This window comes from Rhamphochromis longiceps, linkage group LG18 (genome assembly GCF_057381845.1).
Source record: "Rhamphochromis longiceps isolate RC_006_pf linkage group LG18, R_longiceps_female_GT1.1, whole genome shotgun sequence".
In the NCBI taxonomy this organism is placed as follows: Eukaryota; Metazoa; Chordata; class Actinopteri; order Cichliformes; family Cichlidae; genus Rhamphochromis; species Rhamphochromis longiceps.
This window is the reverse complement of record NC_140574.1, coordinates 4,408,824-4,429,259: the sequence shown is the minus strand read 5'-3', so window position 1 is coordinate 4,429,259 and position 20,436 is coordinate 4,408,824. Positions and strand designations below refer to the sequence as shown.

The 20,436-nt window shown below is 40.3% G+C and overlaps 3 protein-coding genes and 1 long non-coding RNA gene across 4 annotated transcripts; 2 read left to right on the top strand and 2 right to left on the bottom strand.

Moving 5' to 3' along the window:
* Window positions 1-1,982: 1,982 nt before the first annotated feature.
* nol7 (nucleolar protein 7) lies at window positions 1,983-7,534 on the bottom strand. The gene is made up of 8 exons (XM_085389623.1): window positions 7,324-7,534; window positions 6,216-6,276; window positions 5,277-5,332; window positions 5,159-5,184; window positions 4,944-5,028; window positions 4,059-4,180; window positions 3,604-3,681; window positions 1,983-2,457 (listed from the first exon to the last, which is right to left on the bottom strand). The coding sequence occupies exons 1-8, from the start codon at window positions 7,506-7,508 to the stop codon at window positions 2,384-2,386; spliced, it is 687 nt and encodes a 228-aa protein (XP_085245749.1). The 5' UTR covers window positions 7,509-7,534; the 3' UTR covers window positions 1,983-2,383.
* A 687-nt stretch (window positions 7,535-8,221) lies between these two features.
* epdr1 (ependymin related 1) lies at window positions 8,222-11,833 on the top strand. Its single transcript, XM_085389624.1, has 3 exons — window positions 8,222-8,498; window positions 9,985-10,193; window positions 11,145-11,833. The coding sequence occupies exons 1-3, from the start codon at window positions 8,263-8,265 to the stop codon at window positions 11,336-11,338; spliced, it is 639 nt and encodes a 212-aa protein (XP_085245750.1). The 5' UTR covers window positions 8,222-8,262; the 3' UTR covers window positions 11,339-11,833.
* Window positions 11,834-12,390: 557 nt separating this feature from the next.
* LOC146647493 (uncharacterized) lies at window positions 12,391-17,058 on the top strand. The gene is made up of 3 exons (XM_085389519.1): window positions 12,391-12,532; window positions 13,733-13,982; window positions 14,243-17,058. The coding sequence occupies exons 2-3, from the start codon at window positions 13,748-13,750 to the stop codon at window positions 15,856-15,858; spliced, it is 1,851 nt and encodes a 616-aa protein (XP_085245645.1). The 5' UTR covers window positions 12,391-12,532; window positions 13,733-13,747; the 3' UTR covers window positions 15,859-17,058.
* A 13-nt stretch (window positions 17,059-17,071) lies between these two features.
* Window positions 17,072-20,043, bottom strand: LOC146647492 (uncharacterized). The gene is made up of 3 exons (XR_014908535.1): window positions 19,397-20,043; window positions 19,208-19,320; window positions 17,072-19,122 (listed from the first exon to the last, which is right to left on the bottom strand). It is a non-coding gene; the product is annotated as an uncharacterized LOC146647492 (long non-coding RNA).
* Between the last annotated feature and the right edge of the window lie 393 nt (window positions 20,044-20,436).

The following is a 20,436-nucleotide window of genomic DNA, read 5'->3' as shown; positions in this document are numbered from 1 at the left end:
TATTCATGACCATCTCCAGTCCTCATCCTGTGTTAACTTGGCTCCAACTGTCTTTAATCAAACCAGTACCGTCATCAGTGGGTGCCAAAACCTCACCCCTCTCTTTGTATTAATGGAGAGGCTGTTAGTTCAGCTTAAACCATAGAAACAGTAAATACTTTTAACTTGGATAGCAGAAATCTAAATTCTTTTATTTTTCCTAATGATTACCACCAAATTGCCCCCAGAGCTTTTTTTTTTTTTTTGTACTCAGCAAAATGCTACCAGGGAGTAAATCTATCCAGTTTTTATTTCTGAACTTCCTGAAAATGCATACAGGTGTTCATTTTTACCCATCACCCCTCAGAGGAGAGCTTTCGTGACCTTGCGGGTTTGTTTTATTAACAGAATAGGGGGTTTTTTTTGTTTGTTTTTGGCCTCTTAGTCTGTAAAGATGTAAAAAGAAAAAAGACTTTAAGAAGAAAAAAATCCAGAATTGTCACCTGCACTGTGGCTTCCACGTTAAACCAAAAATGTATCGCAGCTGTGTTTTTTAGGCCTGTGTTCATGCTCGCCACTCGCAGAGAAACAGGAAGGCCGAGGCTTTCGCTTGACACAACATCCATCTTTTCCTCTAGCCCCTGGCCCTCACATCCACCCAGGAATCCAGAGTTGGTATTTTTCCTCACGGTGGAACCAAGCTTTCTGTACTTTGGTTTGTTTTTCTTTGTTTTCTTTTTTTTTGTTTGTTTGTTTCTTTGGATCGCAAGCAGTCACGGCATCGTTTAGAAAACTTCTTAGACAAAGTGTCTGTTGTCTCTTTCTGAGTAAGGTCTGAAACCTATGCATGCCATAGTAAAGTGGTGGTAAGATCAAGTTAGATGTCTCTTATTTTATTCTTTTTGTTTCTCCTTCTTTTAGCCAGTTCACGGTGTATAAGGAAGATGTCAACCAGTAAGTTGTCCACTGCTGACTGTGTGTCCATTTGGAGAAAAAAAATGTGCAATTTGTGTGAGGGTGAAAAGATTTATATTAAAAATGACAAATGATGATAGCACGTGTGTGGATGCTGCATGACACCTGAAGCAGAAGTTTAAATCGAGTTCAGTTTAATTCAAAATGACGTGTTCAAAGATTCTTCTTTAACTCTGGGGTTTCTTGCACTTTTACAATAACTGAAACAAAATTCAGTGAATGAAGCCCAATGACCAGCCTATACCATATTAGTAGAACTGACGACTGTGGGAAGGAAGAACCACCTTTGATCAGACTTGGGGAGGGCCAGCTATCTACCAGCCCACTGGTAGGGGAGGTGAGGGAGAAATTGAAGGCATAGAGAGGAAAAAAAAAATATTTAAGAGGGAGAGAAAATAAAGGCATATAAACTCATGGGGAGTGAATACAGGTGAGTGGAGACTGCTCAGTGCATCATGAAAAGTCCCCCAGCAGCATGGAAGGTGCAGGGTTGCCTGACACTTTGAAGGCTAATCTTAAAATAGGGCTTTGCTCTCCCAAACTGGGAGCTGGTTCTACAGGAACAAGATACTTCATCTCATTCTACCTTTAAAAACCACAAGTCAGCCTGCAGTCTGAGAGCAAAGTGCTCTGACAGGATGTGATACTACGAGAGCTTTAATGACAGATCCCAACTTTTCAAGCCTTTGTATCTGAGAAGGATTCAGTGCTTTGGACTGAAAATAGTAAAAAATATAACAAAAGCTGTGTATGTACATATTTCATGATAAACTACCCATAAATATGTATATTCACAGTAAAATGTCCATAGATTGGCCCTATAGTTCAACTTTTATTTTTGTCTTCTAAATATTGTCATTTCATATTTCAACTCAGGATTATTTGAGTGCTATTTTTCTCTTATGTCTGGAGTAAGTTTAATTACCAAAGATGCTGTGCTGATACTCAACCACGTCATCTTTTGCATTTTTGTTTTTGAATGCAAACGAACACCTGATGAAAGCATCAGGGTTTTTATCTCAAAAATATGAAATAGAAAACAATCAGCATTTATTCATACAGAATTTTTACAGAAAAAAAAGAGCAAACATCTGATTTTTGGCCTTTCAGGTATGAAAACACCTTTAACACAAGCGACTGCAGAAAAACACAAAACACAAGAACTTCACATTAAAGCCTTACAAACTTGGAGACGCAGTAATAAAACCTTTGCTTCTTGGTAAAGACGTGATGAAGAACCTGTTGAAGGACTTTAGTTTGGTAGGATCTCAGTCTTTTGAGTCTCTGTGACAAGTTCAGAGTCTGTATACTGTCCCATCCTGAAGCTTCAACAGTGCTGCCACCCCCTCCTCAGTGATGCTGACTGTTTTGAGTCCTTATAAACAGCCGTGGGGAGAAGTGTGCTCACAGGCTGCTTGCTTACGTCCCATCAACAGGAGGGAAGCTGCTGTTTGTGGAGCCACCTCTTCTTCAGCTTCTCTGCTTTGGCTTTCTCCTTAGAGGCTGAAAGATCAGACCAATAAGTTGGTTTTTTTTTTTTTTAAATGTGACTTATGTCCCCACAGCTTTCCAACTCAAACACCCTTTAGAAAGGACATCGAGAGTAAATATGCCAGTCTGAAGACTGAAAATTGGGAGTGTCGTCGCGGTCTCTGCAACAGGACGCCCGGGAGAGCGAGCGCCTCTCAGTGAGACGGGACATCATTGTAGCAAAGCTCAAATTGAGACAGATCATCGTCTTTACAGACTACTGCCACAGAGTGTAGCTTGCAGGTGTTTATTTTAAATCAATAACACAAAGTATTAAGACCAAAGAACAAAAAACATGGCGGTAAAATCTCTCCCGAAAAGCCTCAGGGGCAGAAAACCTGGTGAGTGGTGACAACAACATTAATAAATATCATGGCATAAATCTGACCTGTGTGGCAATAACCGCAAAATTCTGTAAAAGATTTAAAGAGATCAAACCAATGACAGTTAAACAATGTGCAGGTGTGCACAATCCAGGTGTGCAAAGCCTGCAGAGACTCGACCATATCTTTACTCGTCTCACACAAAGACTTCTATAACAAACAGGTTTTACCGTAACTTCTCGATGAACCCATCTGTAACTGTGACCTCAAACTTTTCATGCCTTTGACCCCATTTTACAGATAAAGCTGAAATCACTGTGTACTTGGCTGTAATTGGGGTGACCAAAGATCTAAATTAAAGTATTACCACTTTGCGGCCATCTCTGCAACACCTAATTCCCTGGTCATTTATTCTCTAGAAATTATACTTCTATCTACACGCAGTTTCATAGTAGAAAGCAAAAAAACCATCCACCTTTACTACGATAAGTAAACCTGCCCGCCTCCACCACACAGCTGAGGCCACCGTAAACCTCACCTGTACATGTCCAGCATCAACATCACTGGCTCATATTTCCACCATCTTTAGAGCTTCAGACTTTTCTGGGATTTGTATTCAGGCCCCACCATCTCTTTTATAACAAACTGCAGAAAGTAATCAGTTAAGAAAAAATAAAGTCTTCTTTTTTTTCCTTTTTAAGCTTCTTATCTTTGGACGACACATTGCACCAACTGGACTGTAAAAGCTGAAGTAAACTTCCTCTGGTCATCAATCTCAGGCTTGTTCTGAACGTACCCCAGTCTTTCTTGACAAACTGCACTGCCGCACTTTTATTCCACCCCTTCTTGTTCTGGAGGGACAGCATCTCATTATCTGAAAGCAGAAGGACATTAAGATTAAAAACACTGAGCAGAACGCCGGTCTGAAAGTCTGAAGACTGAAAGCTGTGAATGTCGTCGCGGTCTCTGCAGCAGGACGCCCGGGAGAGCGAGCGCCTCTCAGTGAGACGGGACGTCATTGTAGCAAAGCTCAAATTGAGACAGATCCTCGTCTTTACAGACTACTGCCACAGAGTGTAGCTTGCAGGTGTTTGCTTCATTTTACATCAGCAACACAGAAGCTGTGTTCACTCAGTATTAAGACCAAAGAACAACAAACAAGGTGATAAAATCTCTGCAGAAATGCATCTCCCTGTATCATGGAGTAGAAAACCTGACAAAAAATTAAGTATGGCGGCGCCACCAGCTTACTTGTGGTCCTGCAGGTTCCTGGTCCGTACAGTCTGGACCGGATGAACTCCTCGGCCACCTGCTGTTGGAAGGACGCCAGCGTTCGCTCCTTCACCGTCGTCACTGTGTACTTCCCCTTCAGACTGACAAACAACACGAGTACAATAAAAGGACGGAAAGAAGAATGCGTGTTTGATCAGCTTCACTTTAGTGAATAATGATCATCTCACATATATCAGGATCAGTTTGAGACTTCTTCAGTAGCACCAGCATGCACTTTCATTGGATCCAAAAGGCTGAGAATTAAAACAAGTCTCTGCACACAGAGTCCAACTAATATCCTAAATTTAAAGTGCCCAATGAGGTGAGAACAATGAAAGTATCACATTTCTGTATCATTATTTTATTGAGAGGTTTTCAGCATCTTCACTTCCTCTCTGAAATGTCACTGAGTGGATTCTGATCAGTGGGTCCAGCAGTCAGTGAAGTGCTTGGTAACAACAGATTTTGTCTAATCGTGGTGGGTGAGGAGCTGCAAACTGGCTTTCATCAGTGAATCAAAGTTTGTCTACCAATATTTTATCTGCAGAGATGTTCCCAAAACAATCAGTGGGTCTCTCCTGCTAATGAACTCCAGCTCCACCATCATGAACCATCGCTGGAGGAGAAACTCATGAGGACAGGCTGGAGCAAAGTCTTCATTAAATTAGACTGAAAAATATTAGTTTGAGACACTTCCTGTCTTCAAATACATCATTTTCTCTTGTTTCTATTGGTGCCTGGTAATGTGTAACAACAACAAGGTATTTGCTGACCACACTAAATAATAAAGAATCTGGCAAGTCCACCCAAGTAAAGTGTCTCTCTTAAACTCTGAAATAAAATGGTTTAAAAACATTGACATACTTCCGGGCATTTGCCAATTTCCCACTCCTTTTCTTTTTCTTCTTTCCATCTCCCCCCTCTTTTTCTGGCTTTTCCTCCTGTTCACCTGGGTGAGGACAGGTTGATTTAGCTGAAGTCACAGATCTGAAGTTCAATCTGCTGCTCTACAAATCAGTGCCCAGTCCTTCCACAGCATCAGCTAAATGGTTAAAGATGTATTAAGAAAGCTTCTTTACCTTCATCTTCAGACTGTTTCTGCTTCCTGGAGAAAAGAAAAACAAACAAATGTTGTGAGCACTGAGTGAGTTGATGGAGACGATGTGTTAAATCCAAGAATTAGACAGGTAAACTTACTTTGAGGAAGCTGAGTCGATTTCCTCCAACACGTCAGCCGATAAGAGTTTTCTTTTCTGTGGAGAAAACAGTCTGTGAAACTGCAGGTTCACACATCTTTTAGTTTTTCTACGGCATTAGGTCACACTGAAAGGCAAAAAGAGAGAACTGTTTGTCGTCACTTTGCATTTTGAGCTAAAGTGAAAAATGTCAAGAATGGGACTAGAACAAAACACTGACATCCTCCTCCAGAATCAATCAAACCAGGCGTGCTACTTCCTGCCTCTTTACTGTAAAGCTAAGCAAAGTTAACCACCCTGCAGTGAAGAAGACTCACAGGCAGAGGGATTAAAAACAATAATGAAGAAAAATAAATAAAACTCTCCTCCCCATCATTTCCTTAATGTTGCTTTAATACACCTCAAACAGCACAGCGGTGTCTCCTTCTGAAATGAACACCCTCTGAACTCTTTTCAGATAGAAGTAAAATAAAAGAAAGCACTGATGTGTGATTGGGTTGAGCCTGGATCCTGAACTATGAAGCAACTTCAGCATACTCAGGCTCTCCTGATCTGGCTTCACTTAAACTAAAATCAATAGTCAGACTGTAATGGGAGTTAAACAGGTTCTGCACTTTCTGAATCTGTTAGTCCGCTTGTGTTAGGGTGATGTAAATTTCATCTTTAGACTTTAAAAAAATACTTTAGCTCATATTAGTGTCAATGCAGTGAGCTCTGAGGATTGGTGACACCATTTTCTAGGCGATCCATTGTTCAGCAGGCAGTAGTTTTGAACTTGTCCATATGTTTTCTCAGGAGCAGGTTATGACTTCATGAGAAGTTACCATGGTTATGCACCCTGGTAAGAAGGTAAATGCATTTGTAAAACTTAAAACTCAGGGTTAGACAGGGTCCAGGCCTCTGAAAGTATTTGAAACCATTTAAAATGACACACACTGACCTTCTGTTCTTGGAAGAGCTCCTGTCTCTTCCTCCTCTTCTCTTTTAGCAGCTGCTTTTCCCTGCAAACAGAGGAGCATTTCATCAGGTTTATGGATAACAATGACACAAACACACAACTGTACAGCTTCTGCTGATAATGTAATAACACTTATGGGGAATTTTTGCTGGTGGCGATCAAGTGTAAGCCATTCTCAGGGGACTGCTAATATTCAAATCAAAATCAAATCACTTTTATTGTCACATCACATGTGCAGGCACACTGGCACAGCACATGCGAGTGAAATTCTTGTGTGCGAGCCCCACAAGCAACAGAGATGTGCAAACACAACAACACAAACGAGCAAAATACAAGAATGGCCAACCTGAAACTAATAAATATATGTACAATATATAATAGTGTATGCATTTCTGGATGTGTATACTAAATATTTTCCTACGTGTGTGTGTGTGTGTGTGTGTGTATACACATTTTTACAAATTAAATAGTTTAAAAAAATAAATAAATAAATAAATAATAATAATAATAATAATAATAATAATAATAATAATAATATATAAAATATACAGAGTTGAATATGTGCAAAACAAGTGGCATTTATATACAGTGTGGAGTGCATAATGTTGGTCCCTCATGTATGAAAATACTGCAAAAACCGGCAAACGCCTCAGGATAATTTAGTGATCCGTTTGTGGCCCTGCTGAGGTCACCCTTAAATCTGACTAGACGTGAAGTTTATGACAGAACTGTTACAAATGTGGCTAATAAAAAGGCCTCTGAGTGTGCAGTCCATATCGGGTTTATTTTTTGACGCTTGAAAAGTTTCTCTTTTAGACATTAGCCCAACTAAACTTCGTCAAACAATTCAAAGATCCAGACCAATTTGATGACACAGAGCTGTGCGTCTGAGAGTACACAACAGCTAAAAAATACACACGTTGTGAACATGAATTTTGTTAAATTTCGTGCTGCCGATTTGATATACGCCTACGTAAAAATTACGTAATGTATCTGTAGTGTTCACTGGAATAGAGACATCTGAATGCAAAGTTTTTTGAATGGAGTTTGGCCCAACCGTCCCAGCACAGGTTAGCTAGCGGTTAGCTACCTTCTAGCGGTATCCAGCGCCTGTTTCATGCTCCGCAGAGCCGCAGCTTTGGAGTCTTCAAAGGTCACCTCCTCTGGAGCTTCATCGTCGCTAGACTCCAGCGACAAGGTGAAACTCTCTGCGGGCTTTTCGATGCCCGCCGTCTTTGACGACGAGCTGGCTTTCCCACGTTGTTTCTTCGCCATGTTGTCCAGCGTTGTGAGACGTCATCAGGCCACGCCGCACACAACGTGACGCAAAAAGAATGAACCCGACTGATCGACCAACCAATGACTGCAGCCCAACAAACAAACCGTTTTAGATAGATCTAAATGAGCGAATGATAGGATTATCTAATTCTAGAAAGTTTTCCCATTTTATATTTGTATTAATTTAATATTTATTTAATAAGTTGTTTGTTGTTTTTGCAGAATATATTTCACCATCCATACAATGATGCCAACATTTCAATATCTCGAAATGTCTAGTTAGTTACTTCTGAGTAAGTCAAACTTTTGAGATAGAATATCATCTATATTACAGTTAACGTTTAACAATTTAGGTGTTTGTAACTGTAAAGTTTGTTGTAGGTAGTATTTTCCAACAGATTTTTATTCATTTATTTTAAATTTAAGGCCAGTCTCTCAAAATTGTGACTTTTTAACTTAAATTTTCGACTTAAGAATCTTGAAATCAACTTATTCAGAAGTTTCAGTCACTAAAATTTTCAGATAATAAGTCGAAATTTCTATTTAAATCTGAATTTTATTTTATTTTATTTTTTTGTTTCAGTGGCGGAAACAAGTGTCTATATTTTCCTCATTATGTGCTTGTTTTGTAATATCTGGAGGAAAATGTTAACTACCTGTGCTTTAATTTTGAAAGATAAAACCGGAAAACCATCTCCTCTTTATTCTAGGGATCTGCCGGGCTGTTAGTAGTGAACGGGACTCGGGCACAATGCACCGACTTCTGCTCGTGTTTGTGGCCGCTGCTGGGGCCTCTGTCTTCGTCCTCCCGCGGATGGATGCGTCCCCGGCGGTCGGGCCCTGCGTCGCCCCGCTGCAGTGGGAGGGAAGGTGGGTTGTGTACGACCACAGCACCGGCAGGAACAGCCGAGCCGCCGTCTCGTACGACGCCCTGAACCAGAGGATCCGAGTCCTGCAGCAGCACAAGAAGCACACCCCGTGTCAGAGGTAAGACCAGTAAATAAACACAAAGTAAACATGTTGTTTACAGACTGCGTTTTATTACTGCACACAGTCAGTGTGAAGAGTTACAACAAAACAAGCTGCAGCTGTAAATCTGCGCTTAATAATCTCCAAATCATCTATATAAGCATCACTCCATTTATCATTAATAATCATTAATAAAGCTGATTTATAATGGATTTGGTCCCAGCTTTAAGCTCTTCTTTTCTGTAAGATCGGCTTTGTTTTATAGTTTATATGTATTTTTATTCACAAAACCAACCCATAATTTACACCCATAGTTATTTATACTGCAAACACTACAAAAAGTAATAATAGTAGTAGTAATAATGATTATAAAGGTCATATTCGATTAATGGATAAATTATTTTCCCATGCGTTACACATCAGTGCTAAAGATCAGATTAAAAAACACATCAGAGACTGACTTATAACTGTACTATTAATCTATAAAACAATGTTTTGTTTAGTTTTTTGCATTTTTGTGTTCTAAAAAGGGTCATAAACAGTCTGTTTGAACACTTCTCAGCCTGGACTAAAGTCTGGAGTTGTGAAATGTTCCCTGGCTGGTAAACGAGGCCACAGAGCGACTTTGGAGTGTTTGGTTTGGGCACAGAGGACTATCCTGCCAAAAGTAACCATCTTCAGACTTTAGAAGACAGAGACACTATCAAACTCTTGGACAGTTTTCTTGCTGCCGAAATAGATGCCCTATAGTTTCTGTGCATAAGAAATGGAAGTAGGAGCCACGATGTTGCCCACTGGTTTTGGATTCTGCGATTTGAATGTTGAATGTTTTATGTTTTGGCCACTGCTCAGGTGGTTTGCTTCAACTGGATGTGACCATGTTTGGATGAGACCATGCAGTGTTATCACACAGATCCAGCAAGTAACAGACTAATAAAATATTAGACTTTACCAAAACTGAAGCACAAACTTCTTAAACACCAGGATATACGATTTGTTAGATAATTTATTAAAAATGCTCCAAAAGGCACCAACAGGACAAACACAGTGGAGCGCTCCGGTTCTTTCACTGGATTTACTGGAGCTGAGGCCAAACATAGAAATGATTAAAACACATTCCAGTTAAATCAGCCTCTGTAGAGTTCTCATCAAGGGGAAAACTATCCATAGACACCAAAAATGGGTTTGTAGCAGGCTGTAAACATGATTAGTTCTACTGTAAAATCGGTCATTTGAACCTGGGAGTCTGTGCAGAATGACTCAGCTGTGGAGCCGGACTCTAGTGGACATTAGGGGAACTACAATTTCTGATATCTTGAGATTGGCTTTTAGCTCCGTAGGTTGATGCTTGGTGGTGAGACTTTTTTTCACAGTTCAAAACTATGAGTCAAGCAATATCTATTTGATCTTTTTTTTTCCACTGTTTGTGTTTATACACCGCTCTCTGTGTCTTTTGTCCTCTGCACAGTCCCATCCAAAAACTTCTTTAACCTCTTTGTTTCAGGTTTTTTGAGTACATCTACTTGTATCAGAGCATGGTGATGTTCCAGATTGACCAGAAGACGAAGGAATGCTCAAAGATCGCTCTGACTGAAGCCTGGGATCCCTTCGACGTCCCTGATAACTCCACCTTTGAGGATCAATACTTCATCGGCGGCCCTGGGGACAGCATTGAGGTTCAGGAGTGGTCAGATAGGAAGCCGGCACGCAAACGTAAGTCTGAGATTTTTATGCTTTCAAACAGGCCATAGTGAGTGCTGAAGAGTTAGGTCAGTGTTAGCGTAAATTCAGCACGTCCTGCAGCTGCTTTATAATAACAATAAGCCCTTTCACTGTGGTTTTATTGAATTATGAGAGTGGCTGTAGCTTCTAAATGACTTCTTTTCCACGAAAAAGAGTAATTCTACATTTTACATGCATCCTTTCGTGAACTACCTCACACTAATATACAGTACTGTGCAGTACTGTTCCTTTATATTTATCTAGGAAAATGTAATAAACAGTATATAGGTGTATAAGGAGTTGAAAGGATGGCTTGACAGTCAATATGTGGTGTGACCACCTTTATTCTTCAACACAGCCTGAACTCTCTGAACTCTCTTAGGCAACTTTCTTGTAATTTATTAAATAATCTTCAGCAAAAGTTCTCCAGACGTCTTGAAGGACATTCAAAGCTTTTCTGTGGATGTTGGCTGCTTTTTGTTCCATTCTCTGTCACATTGCTTTAATAATATTAAGGTTCAGGCTCTGTGGAGGCCAGTCCATGACTGAAAGTGGGTTTTTTTTCTATCCAAATATGCTTTTATTGGCAGTGTGTTTCATCACTGTCATGCTGAAAAGAAAGCCGTTCCCAGTCAGATTCTTCCTACATCCAAAATCTGACTGCACTTTTCTTGGTACAGTTTTAGATTAGGCACTGGAGCCATGGTGGTGGAGATGAGGTAAGAGTGGTTGATCCAAAATTTGGGAAGATTGTTTTTATTGGTTTGAGAGGGGTTACTACAAGACATTCTCCAATGATTTGCCAATACAGCCACAACTCCCACTACCCACTGTGAGAAAACTTTTGGTTTTTGTGTGCTGCTTCTGAAAAGGCACCGAGGCAGAGCTGGCACCTCATCTGAAATCTGCTATTTCAGTAACTTGTCCTCGTCTCTCCACCAGATGAGACCTGGGTGGGCGTTTACACCATGAAGGACTGCTACCCAGTGCAGGAGACCTACACGAGGAACAGCAGTGTCACCACCTCCACCCGCTTCTTCAGCCTGGAGCTGGGAATCAGCGACCCCAACGTTTTCACCCCACCGAGCACATGCCAGTCAGCCCGGCCTGAGAGGATGGTCGACCTCGAGTGCTGAGACCTCATCAGATCTCACCTTTGACCTTAAAAGCTAAACTGCAGTTTAAGTCTGAAACCGCTTCCCTGTTTAGTCATTCACTATTGAAGTATACTGACATTTTGTTTGAGGTAAAATTACAACTGTACTTTAGTCTGAAACCAGTGCCACAGTTTCAAAATTCTCTACTACAAGAGTAGCACTTACAGTAAAATAACTCATTCTGCATATGCCCTGTCAGTTAAATACTACTAATATATAACTACTACAGTTCAGCGCTTCCCAAACTATGGAATCAGGACCCTCGAAAAGGTCAGAAGATGAGATCTGAATGGTTTTAAGATGATTCATGGGAAAGACAAATCGTTACTATTTTGTAACCTGCTTTTATTTTGTGACTTGTATCTTTAAATTTCACTACGACATTTGGGATACTTGTATGAAGCATGATGTGTAAAGACTCAAAGCTAAAACTGTCAGATATCACTGGAATAAAACGATTATTTTCCTCTGAAATGTTGTGAAGTTGAAGTATAAAGTAGTATGAATTAAAATACTCCGTACAATTACCATAAAACTGGATAAACACTTTATGAATGCAGTAGCTTTCTATAACTGTCAGACACTTTAAGTAAACATTATTTTTTTGTGTGTCCTCACTTAGAGCCTGATGGTACTTTTGGCTATAAAATCCATCACATGACATCATTCAATTACGTTCAGTTAACTCTGTGCTCGAAAGGGACTTTAAGAGTTTTGATCTCATTATTACAATTATGGGTAAACCATCATTTCCAGACTGCCAGCTTTGAGTTAATTTCCGTATGATTCTTCTTTTGCCATTTAAATTTATCCCCCAGAACTAAACACAGTAAGAAATGTAAGCAGGTGTACGTAGATTGTTTCCCTTATTTTATAGACATTTTAGTACCACAAAACCATTTGAATTTTAACATCAAAGAAAGCTGATGTCTAGTCATGGGGGAGGGGTGTGTGTGTGGGCTTTTGATGCCTCTAATCTGCCCAAAATCCAACGGCGAAGGGCGGAAGTGACGCAACTGTCAGTGCTCAGGCGTCATTTCCGTATTTCAGAGAGTTTGTCAACATTAGAGACTACCGGTGGTTAAAAATCGATCGTGCGGTATGAGGGGGAGATCAACCATCAGAGCAGACTGCAGGATATGAAGACAGCTGAGATAGAGTGACACATAACAGGTGTGTAAAACTGTGACGGTGTCAATGAGCTAACATAGCGCGCACGAGCTCAGTTTGAATGCTAACGGACTGAAATCAATGAGCCGGTGTGAGCTTGGTTTTTATAGAAATAACACAAGTCCTCCTCTTGTTTTTAAATGAAGGGTTTTAGCATATAGCATCCGATAAGATACAGGGGAGAGTGACTTTACTATAAGCTGGTTTTTATACATTAAAATCAAAGAGTCGGTGACAGGAAGCTTCTGTTATCAGCACTGTGCTACCATCGGCTCTTTGTCCCTCAGCCCGCGGCCGCCTGCGGGGGCAGGTGTTCCGAAAGTGAATTTTTAAACGAGTTTTTTTTTTTTGCAACATTATGTTTGGCCTGTATAAACTAATAATAAGGGGCCAAAATAGCCTCCCTCTGTCTGAACCTGCAGGCTCTCCCACACAGTGAGCAGCAAGCACAAGCTTGTGAGCATAATAACTGTATACATTCAGACAGAGCTATGATGGAGTCTTCTTTCAGACGCTGAGCGTATACAGGACAGTAACAGACATTAGAAGACTCAGCTCCTGCAAAGCTGCAAAGAAAATAAAGTCCACGTGTGCTGATTGTAAAGAGCTGTTTTTGAGACATCCAGCACTGACTGACGCAGACCAAACCAGAACCAAAGGCAGGAGCGACATTATTCTGATAAAAATCTGTAGGTTGGTCTGTTACAATAGATTATTTCCATAAGATCCACCACATCTGCCCTGCAGCTTCATTTAATACACTGATCATTGCAGTGCTCTGAACTCACCAATGCACATGTTCATGCACTGACAAAGATCACCTGTCAGTTAGCGCCTCAGGTTATATCCTGAAATAAAAACATTCTGTTAGGACAAAATAGACTGTTTCCAGCATTAAATCATGTAAATGGACTGCTCATTATACAGCACTAACATTCACAATAAACTAGGGTTTAGTATCTTGGCGTGCAGACTGGCGCAGTAAGTCAAGCCACAATATTACATCTTGTTGAGCAGACTGGTGCCCATGTTAATCTGTGACAAACGGCGGCAGTTAACATGAATGTGTTTTCTAAGTCACTAACGTGTTAAACAGCAGATAGAGTGAACGTGTCACATCCAGGTATGGCAGCCTTTGCTCACAACTGTATTTTCCTGTCATCATATTGGTAACATTTTTCTTATGTCCCACTGTTCCTCAAGACCTCCCACAACAAAATGAATTGTGAGAAAGAGGAGGGTCTGGATGACCAGGAGAGGAACAACAGCCTGGACCAAAAGGACCCAGATCCTCCTCCAATTAAAGAGGAAAAGAAGGAACTCTGCATCAGTCGAGAGGGAGAGCAGCTTGTAGTGAAGCAGGAAGCTGAAGACATCATCGTCTGGACCGGGGAAGAACAGCTCAGACTCCTGGATAACATGTGGAAACCAGAAATAAACTTACGCAGCACAGGTTTGTAAAACCAGCCAGCTAATGAGAGATATATTTCTACAGTTTGATAATCACAAACATCGAAATATTGAGATAATTTTTGCAAATTAGAATCCAAGAACTATGCAGTCACTTGCACCAGTGTCCAAAATGATCTGCCACAACTGAAGAATAAATTTCATTGGTAAATGTGAGTGACATGCTCACAAAGTAAAGACCTGCTAATAGTTAGGATTATATTTTCTCAATTGTGTGTTTTCCTGTTATGTTTCTCCTTTCAGATTTCCCACAACAGCATGACTGTAAAGAGGAGGTTCTCACAGACAAGCAGGACTTTAATCAAGAGATGAACTCAAGTATAAACAATGATGACCCTTCACAGATGAAAGAGGAACAGAAGGAACTCTGCACCAGTCAAAGGGGAGAGCATCTTGTACTGAAGCAGGAAGAAAGCAAGCATGTGGAATCAACTAGAAATGCAGAGCTGAAGAAAAGACCTCAGATAAACAGAAATAAGCGACTGTCGCGTAAATCTGAAACATGTGAAAACTCTGTAAAATGTGACATTTGTGGAAAAACCTTTTACTATAAATCCTCTTTGACAAGACATCTAAGAGTTCATAAAGGTGAGAGGCCACATTCTTGCAGCACCTGTGGGAGAGGATTTAGTCAGATGATAAACTTGAAAAGTCACATGAGAGTCCACACAGGTGAGAAGCCATATTGTTGTAGCACCTGTGGGAAAACATTTAGTTTCTCATCACCCTTCAGAAGCCACCTTAGAATTCACACAGGTGAAAAGCCACATTTGTGTGGCACCTGTGGAAAAAAATTCTACAAGAAATCAGATTTGGAAAGTCATATAAAAGTTCACTCGGATGAAAAGCCCCATTCTTGTAGCATGTGTGGTAAAAGATTCAAGCATATGATAAACTTGAAAGTTCACATGAGAATTCACACAGGTGAGAAGCCTTATTCTTGTAGGATCTGTGGGAGCAGTTTCAGAAAGAAATCATCACTGGAATGTCACGTAAGGAGTCACACAGGCGAGAAACCATTTGCTTGCAGCATCTGTGGGAAAGGATTCACCCAGACACCAAATTTAAAAATTCACATGAGAATCCATACAGGTGAGAAACCATATTTATGTAGCACATGTGGGAAAAGCTTCATTAGCTCATCAGAGTGCAAAAAACACATGAGAATCCACACGGGTGAAAAACCATATTCTTGTAACACATGTGCGAAAAAATTCACTTATAAATCAGGACTAGAAACTCACATGAAAATTCACACAGGTGAGAAGCCTCATTCTTGTAGCACCTGTGGGAAAAGCTACGCTACAATGGTATACTTGAAAATTCACATGAGAATACACACAGGTGAGAGGCCATATTGTTGTACTACATGTGGAAGAAGATTTAGTAATTTAACAGGATTCAAAAATCACATGAAAATTCACTCAGGTGAGAAGCGACATGCTTGTAGCACCTGTGGGAAAGGTTTCATTCAGCTGCAAAACCTGAAAAGGCATATGAGAACTCACACAGGTGAGAGGCCATTTTCTTGTAGCACCTGTGGGAAAGGATTTTGTGGCCTGTCCGGTTTAAAAAGACATATGACAGTACACACAGGTGAGAGGCCGTATTCTTGTAGCACCTGTGGGAAATCATTTAGAGAATTATCAACATTGAAAACTCACATGCGAATTCACACAGGTGAGAAGCCATATTCGTGTGGCACCTGCGGGAAAAGTTTCATTCAGTTGGCACAGTTGCAAAACCACCTGCGAATTCACACAGGCGAGAAGCCATATTTGTGTAGTACCTGTGGGAAAAGATTCCGTAATGTTACGAACATGAAATCTCACATGACAATTCACATGACGACTGGTTAAATGTTTCCTGTTTAAGAAATGTGTCAGTGTAGCATGTGTGTTAATAGTAGAGCGAGCAATGACAGTGCAAATCACACCTGTGGGATAAAATATGATTATCCCACAGGTATTATTCAGCTCAATACGGCATATATTTATTTTACACAATAACTAACTGTAACAATTGTTTATTCTATTAATTGTCTTATTCATATGATGCAGGGGAAACTCTGGTTTTATATTTGTCTGACTTCATATTTTTATTGTTTTAGGCTGTAGAGGTGACAAGCACAAGTTGTAGATAAACTTGTTCCACTAAACAGCTTTGTTATAGAGAAAGAAGCTTATATAAGTTTTTTTTTTTGTCACTTGTTGCTTATTATGGCAAATATTTAATTTCTCTGTTGTTCAGAGGTTTCACTGCACAATATTAAAAGCAGGGAAGTGTCACACAGAAGACACAAATATATCATTATGAACTTGATGTTCATTTTCATGAAAATTAAACTTCAGAAGATGCTGAAGGGTTTTGAGTTTTATAAGGTTTAAATAAAGATGTGTTTTAAACTCATGGCTTTTTTCTGAGTTGTAAAGTGAAGTCCCTACAGTAATAGAGAGAAAACGCCAACAGTCACATGTCCTTCTATAAACAACAACTTGGTGTAAGTGGGAAGGAAAAACTCTTTAACTTAAAAAATTGTGGCACTACATGCAGTGGTGCCAACATTAGCCATGTTAAAATGTTACCGTTAACAGGTGGTCAGGCTGTCCGCAGGCAAAGACTCAGAGATTTGGCTCTCCATTTCACAGCAGAGTCCTTTCACATTCTTCACATATCCGTGTTGGGCAGAGTGTAGAAACAGCTGCCGAATGGCATTTGTCAAATTAGGGGTTTTTTGAGAGTTTAATTCTTTTTTTGTGAAATCCATTTTCGATTTGACGTATTTATCAATGGATTAATAAATCATTTTGAAATATTGATTTATAAATAGTCTTTATTTAAAATGTAATTATTAAATAATAAGTTACTTTTGCAATGTTTAAATAAATAAAATAATTTAAAAAATACATTTGTAACTGAATTTGCAAATGCATTTTATTGCACTAACAATTCAAAATTGCAGCATAAAATTTTTTGGGGGTGTGTGTGGCTCTTGTGGTCCTCCATAATCATGTTGCTCAACTGGGCAAACAAAATTACTTGATCAGAGATTCATCCAGGAATCATCCTGGGCCCTGTTTCAGGAAGCCGGTTTGGAAAACTCAGAGTGAAAAACGACACTCACGGTTGAGTAACCCCGAACTGTCCAACTCGGAATATTCCGTTTCAGAAAGGCTGATAACAATTAGTTCAGTCAACGCGGAGTTGCTTTAACCCCAAGTGAAGCGCGCGGACGAGGATACATAAAGCCCTGATAAGCGGAGCACAGATTAAGCGAGTCACCATGGAGACGGAGGGAAAGAAGGCGCGGTCAATGTATTTCACAGCGCTTGAGGCCGAAATTCTGATGGCAGCATATGCCGATAACATGCAAATTCCGCGGAAAAAAGTAACACAGCCACAGCTGCAAAAGCATGCATGGCAAAACATAGCCGACAGAGTCAATGCGTGAGTGTTAATTTAAACATTGATCGAGGGATTTCCACCCATTTAACACGTTATTTTATCATATGTTATTTTATTTGTTATTTTATACATTTTATTTTGTGATGTGATGTGAGCGCAGGTGCAACCCAACAGGCCCCAAACGTGCCTGGCAGCAAGTAAAAATGAAATATAAAAATATAGTCCAAACAGGTAAGGTGTAATTGTATTATGAGCCATAGTGCTTGGTCTGTTTGTCCGATGTAAATCAATTGCAGTTAGAGGCTACATTAATTTTCTTTCTGTAAGCACTTATTGAAATTATCTGAGCACATTACAAGTACATATTTGCTTACTCTGTATGCTCAAATGTGGCCCGTTATAGCCAACAGAAAAAAAAAGCGGAGGCCCGAAAAACAGGTGGGGGTCCTCCACCACCACCACTCACAGAGGCTGAGCAGTTGGCCCTCAGCCAAAACAGTGGGCGCCCTGTGGCTGAAGGCATCTCTGCGGGGACATCCTCTGAGTCAATAACCCCGCAAGACACAAGTGCCTACATAAGGGGTAAATTCAAAATAATACATGATGTGCATACATCCTTTCTTCACAGTCACCTTTGCAGTGCTACTCATTCATTTGATAAACTCTTTACCATAATGAATTATTTTGTAGTGAAGTTATTTTCCGACTGATTTTGCCTTCCCTCAGCCTTGGTTGTCTTTGAGAGCATAATGACAATGAAGTGTAAGGTGCTTGGTATGTTTGTTAATTGCCATTTGGTCCCTTGTAAGTTATAAGTGACCTGTATAAACCTCATATTCTATCAGTTGATGGTGGTGGTGTACTGCATCTGGTGCAGCCTCCTGTTGAGCCAGACCAACATGCAGTTGTGAGTAATACTCCACAGATTATATGAGTTTACAGTAGAACAGCAATGTTGTTTATTTCTTTACTACAGGAAAATAATGAAGAAACATTGACAGCTGTTACAGAGGAGGAAGCAACAGAGACACTTTATGAGGTTTACATCTTTTAATACTTTGTGTACAGGAAATACAGGCGACCAATAAAGCCAGTTGAACAAAAAATCTGTTTATTCTTCTTTCAACATGTTGAGGTGATGGGTCAAAAGAAATGATTGTGACATATGGTGTCTCTGACTGCTCTTCCATCTTGTATGTCCGTGGGAGGGTCAGGATGTTCATGGTTTGGATCACTGCTGATGTTTGGTTCAGAAGGACAGTGTTCTCCTCTAATTGTGGCAATGTTGTGAAGAATCACACATGCCACAATAATGTCACATGCCCTTTCTGGGGTGACCCTGAGTCTTTGCAGGCACTGGAACCGGGCCTTAAGCATTCCGATAGTCATTTCAATTCTGGCTCTTGTCCTGCAATTAGCCAGATTATATCGCTGCTGTGGGCCCGGTTCAGGGTCAGGGTAAGGGGTAAGCAAATAGGGTAAACATGGATACCCCCTATCACCAAGCAAGTAGCCAGTGAACTCTCCTAAGACAGAAGGGTACACTTCAGTTCAAATGTCCCTGAAGCAATTGGTCTTTATATATTTTAAAGTATTCTCAACTCACCATGTCCAAATTTTGTGCTCAGTGTACATTCACGGAATATTTGTGAGTCATGGACAGAGCCTGGCCACTTGGCTTCCACATTTGTGATAATGTTGGCAGCATCATATATGATCTTCACAGTGCAGAGAACACAAATTAGCATCCATTACTATGATGAAATAATTTGTTAGTTTGACATGCTACAGGGAACTATGTACCTGTACATTAATGCTGTGGAAAGACTTCCTGTTCACATAGTCTCCTTCATTTACTGAAGGAGCAATGATTGGAATGTGAGTGCCATCTGTACAGCCAATCACGCCTGGGAACCCTGAAAATAAATGTGCAATTTAAGTAGTAGTCCAAGTATCACCACATCATACATTAAGTTTTGTTCATCCTGATACCTGCAATTTTGTGGCATCCCTCTTTGATAAATCTTGTGGGTCTGTGACCGGGGAACACCACAGACGAGTACAGGAGACGTTTCAGTGCAACTGTAACATTCCTGACTGCCCGACAGACGGTAGCCTTGGAAACGTGCTCAGCGTCACCAATATTATACAGAAAGCTCCCGTTTGCAAGAAACCGAAGTGCAATACAAATAATATGCAATGAACTGAGAGCATGTCCGCGATGTGTCACATGCGTAATATATGGCCTGAGGATGTTATCCAAATAAATTATAGATTGTGCTGAGAAACGGTAACGTTCGCACAGAAAATCATCAGGAAATGATAAAATGTCCAAACGCGCTCTGATCACTCTCTCCCGGCGGAGAGCTCTGCGGAGAATTTGGGCTTCACGATCTACTGGCTCTTCAAGGAAGTGGCACGCCATGTCCGACACTTCCTACTGTCAGGTTTCCGACAAAGGGGCGGAGACAGTCAGGGTTAGTTGTAGTAAACCTGCTAGGGGGCAGGTTAGCTTCACGGAGTGTGTCGTCATAGTGACTCACTCAGGCTGCAGCTGAACTCGCTTTGTGAAACCGAAAACCCAGAGTTTTCGTTAACTCAGGGTATACTTACTCAGTTTTTCCACTAAACCGGCTTCCTGAAACAGGGCCCTGATCACAATCAACCAATAACACGAGTAATGCGACTCCATGCGACTTGAGTGTGTGTCTTTATTCTGGTCCTTGATTTTGTAAACTTTGTTTCTTTTTGTCAAAATGTTGGCCTTAGTCCCATGTTTTTCCGTTAATCAACAAGGTTTAAAGTGGCTTTAGGTTAACCAAACAGGAAAATATCCACTTTGGGGTTTTCCCATTAATCCACACAAAGAGTTGTTTTTTTCTGGTCAGTGAACTTTAACCTTCTTTCTTTATGAATAAACTGTAACACCTGGAACTTGTCTGAGTTAACATGAGCTGCAAGTTATGTTTTCTTTTACACTTGGGTTTGTTTAATATATTGTTTTTTTCCCCCGTTGTGTTGTAATTGATAAT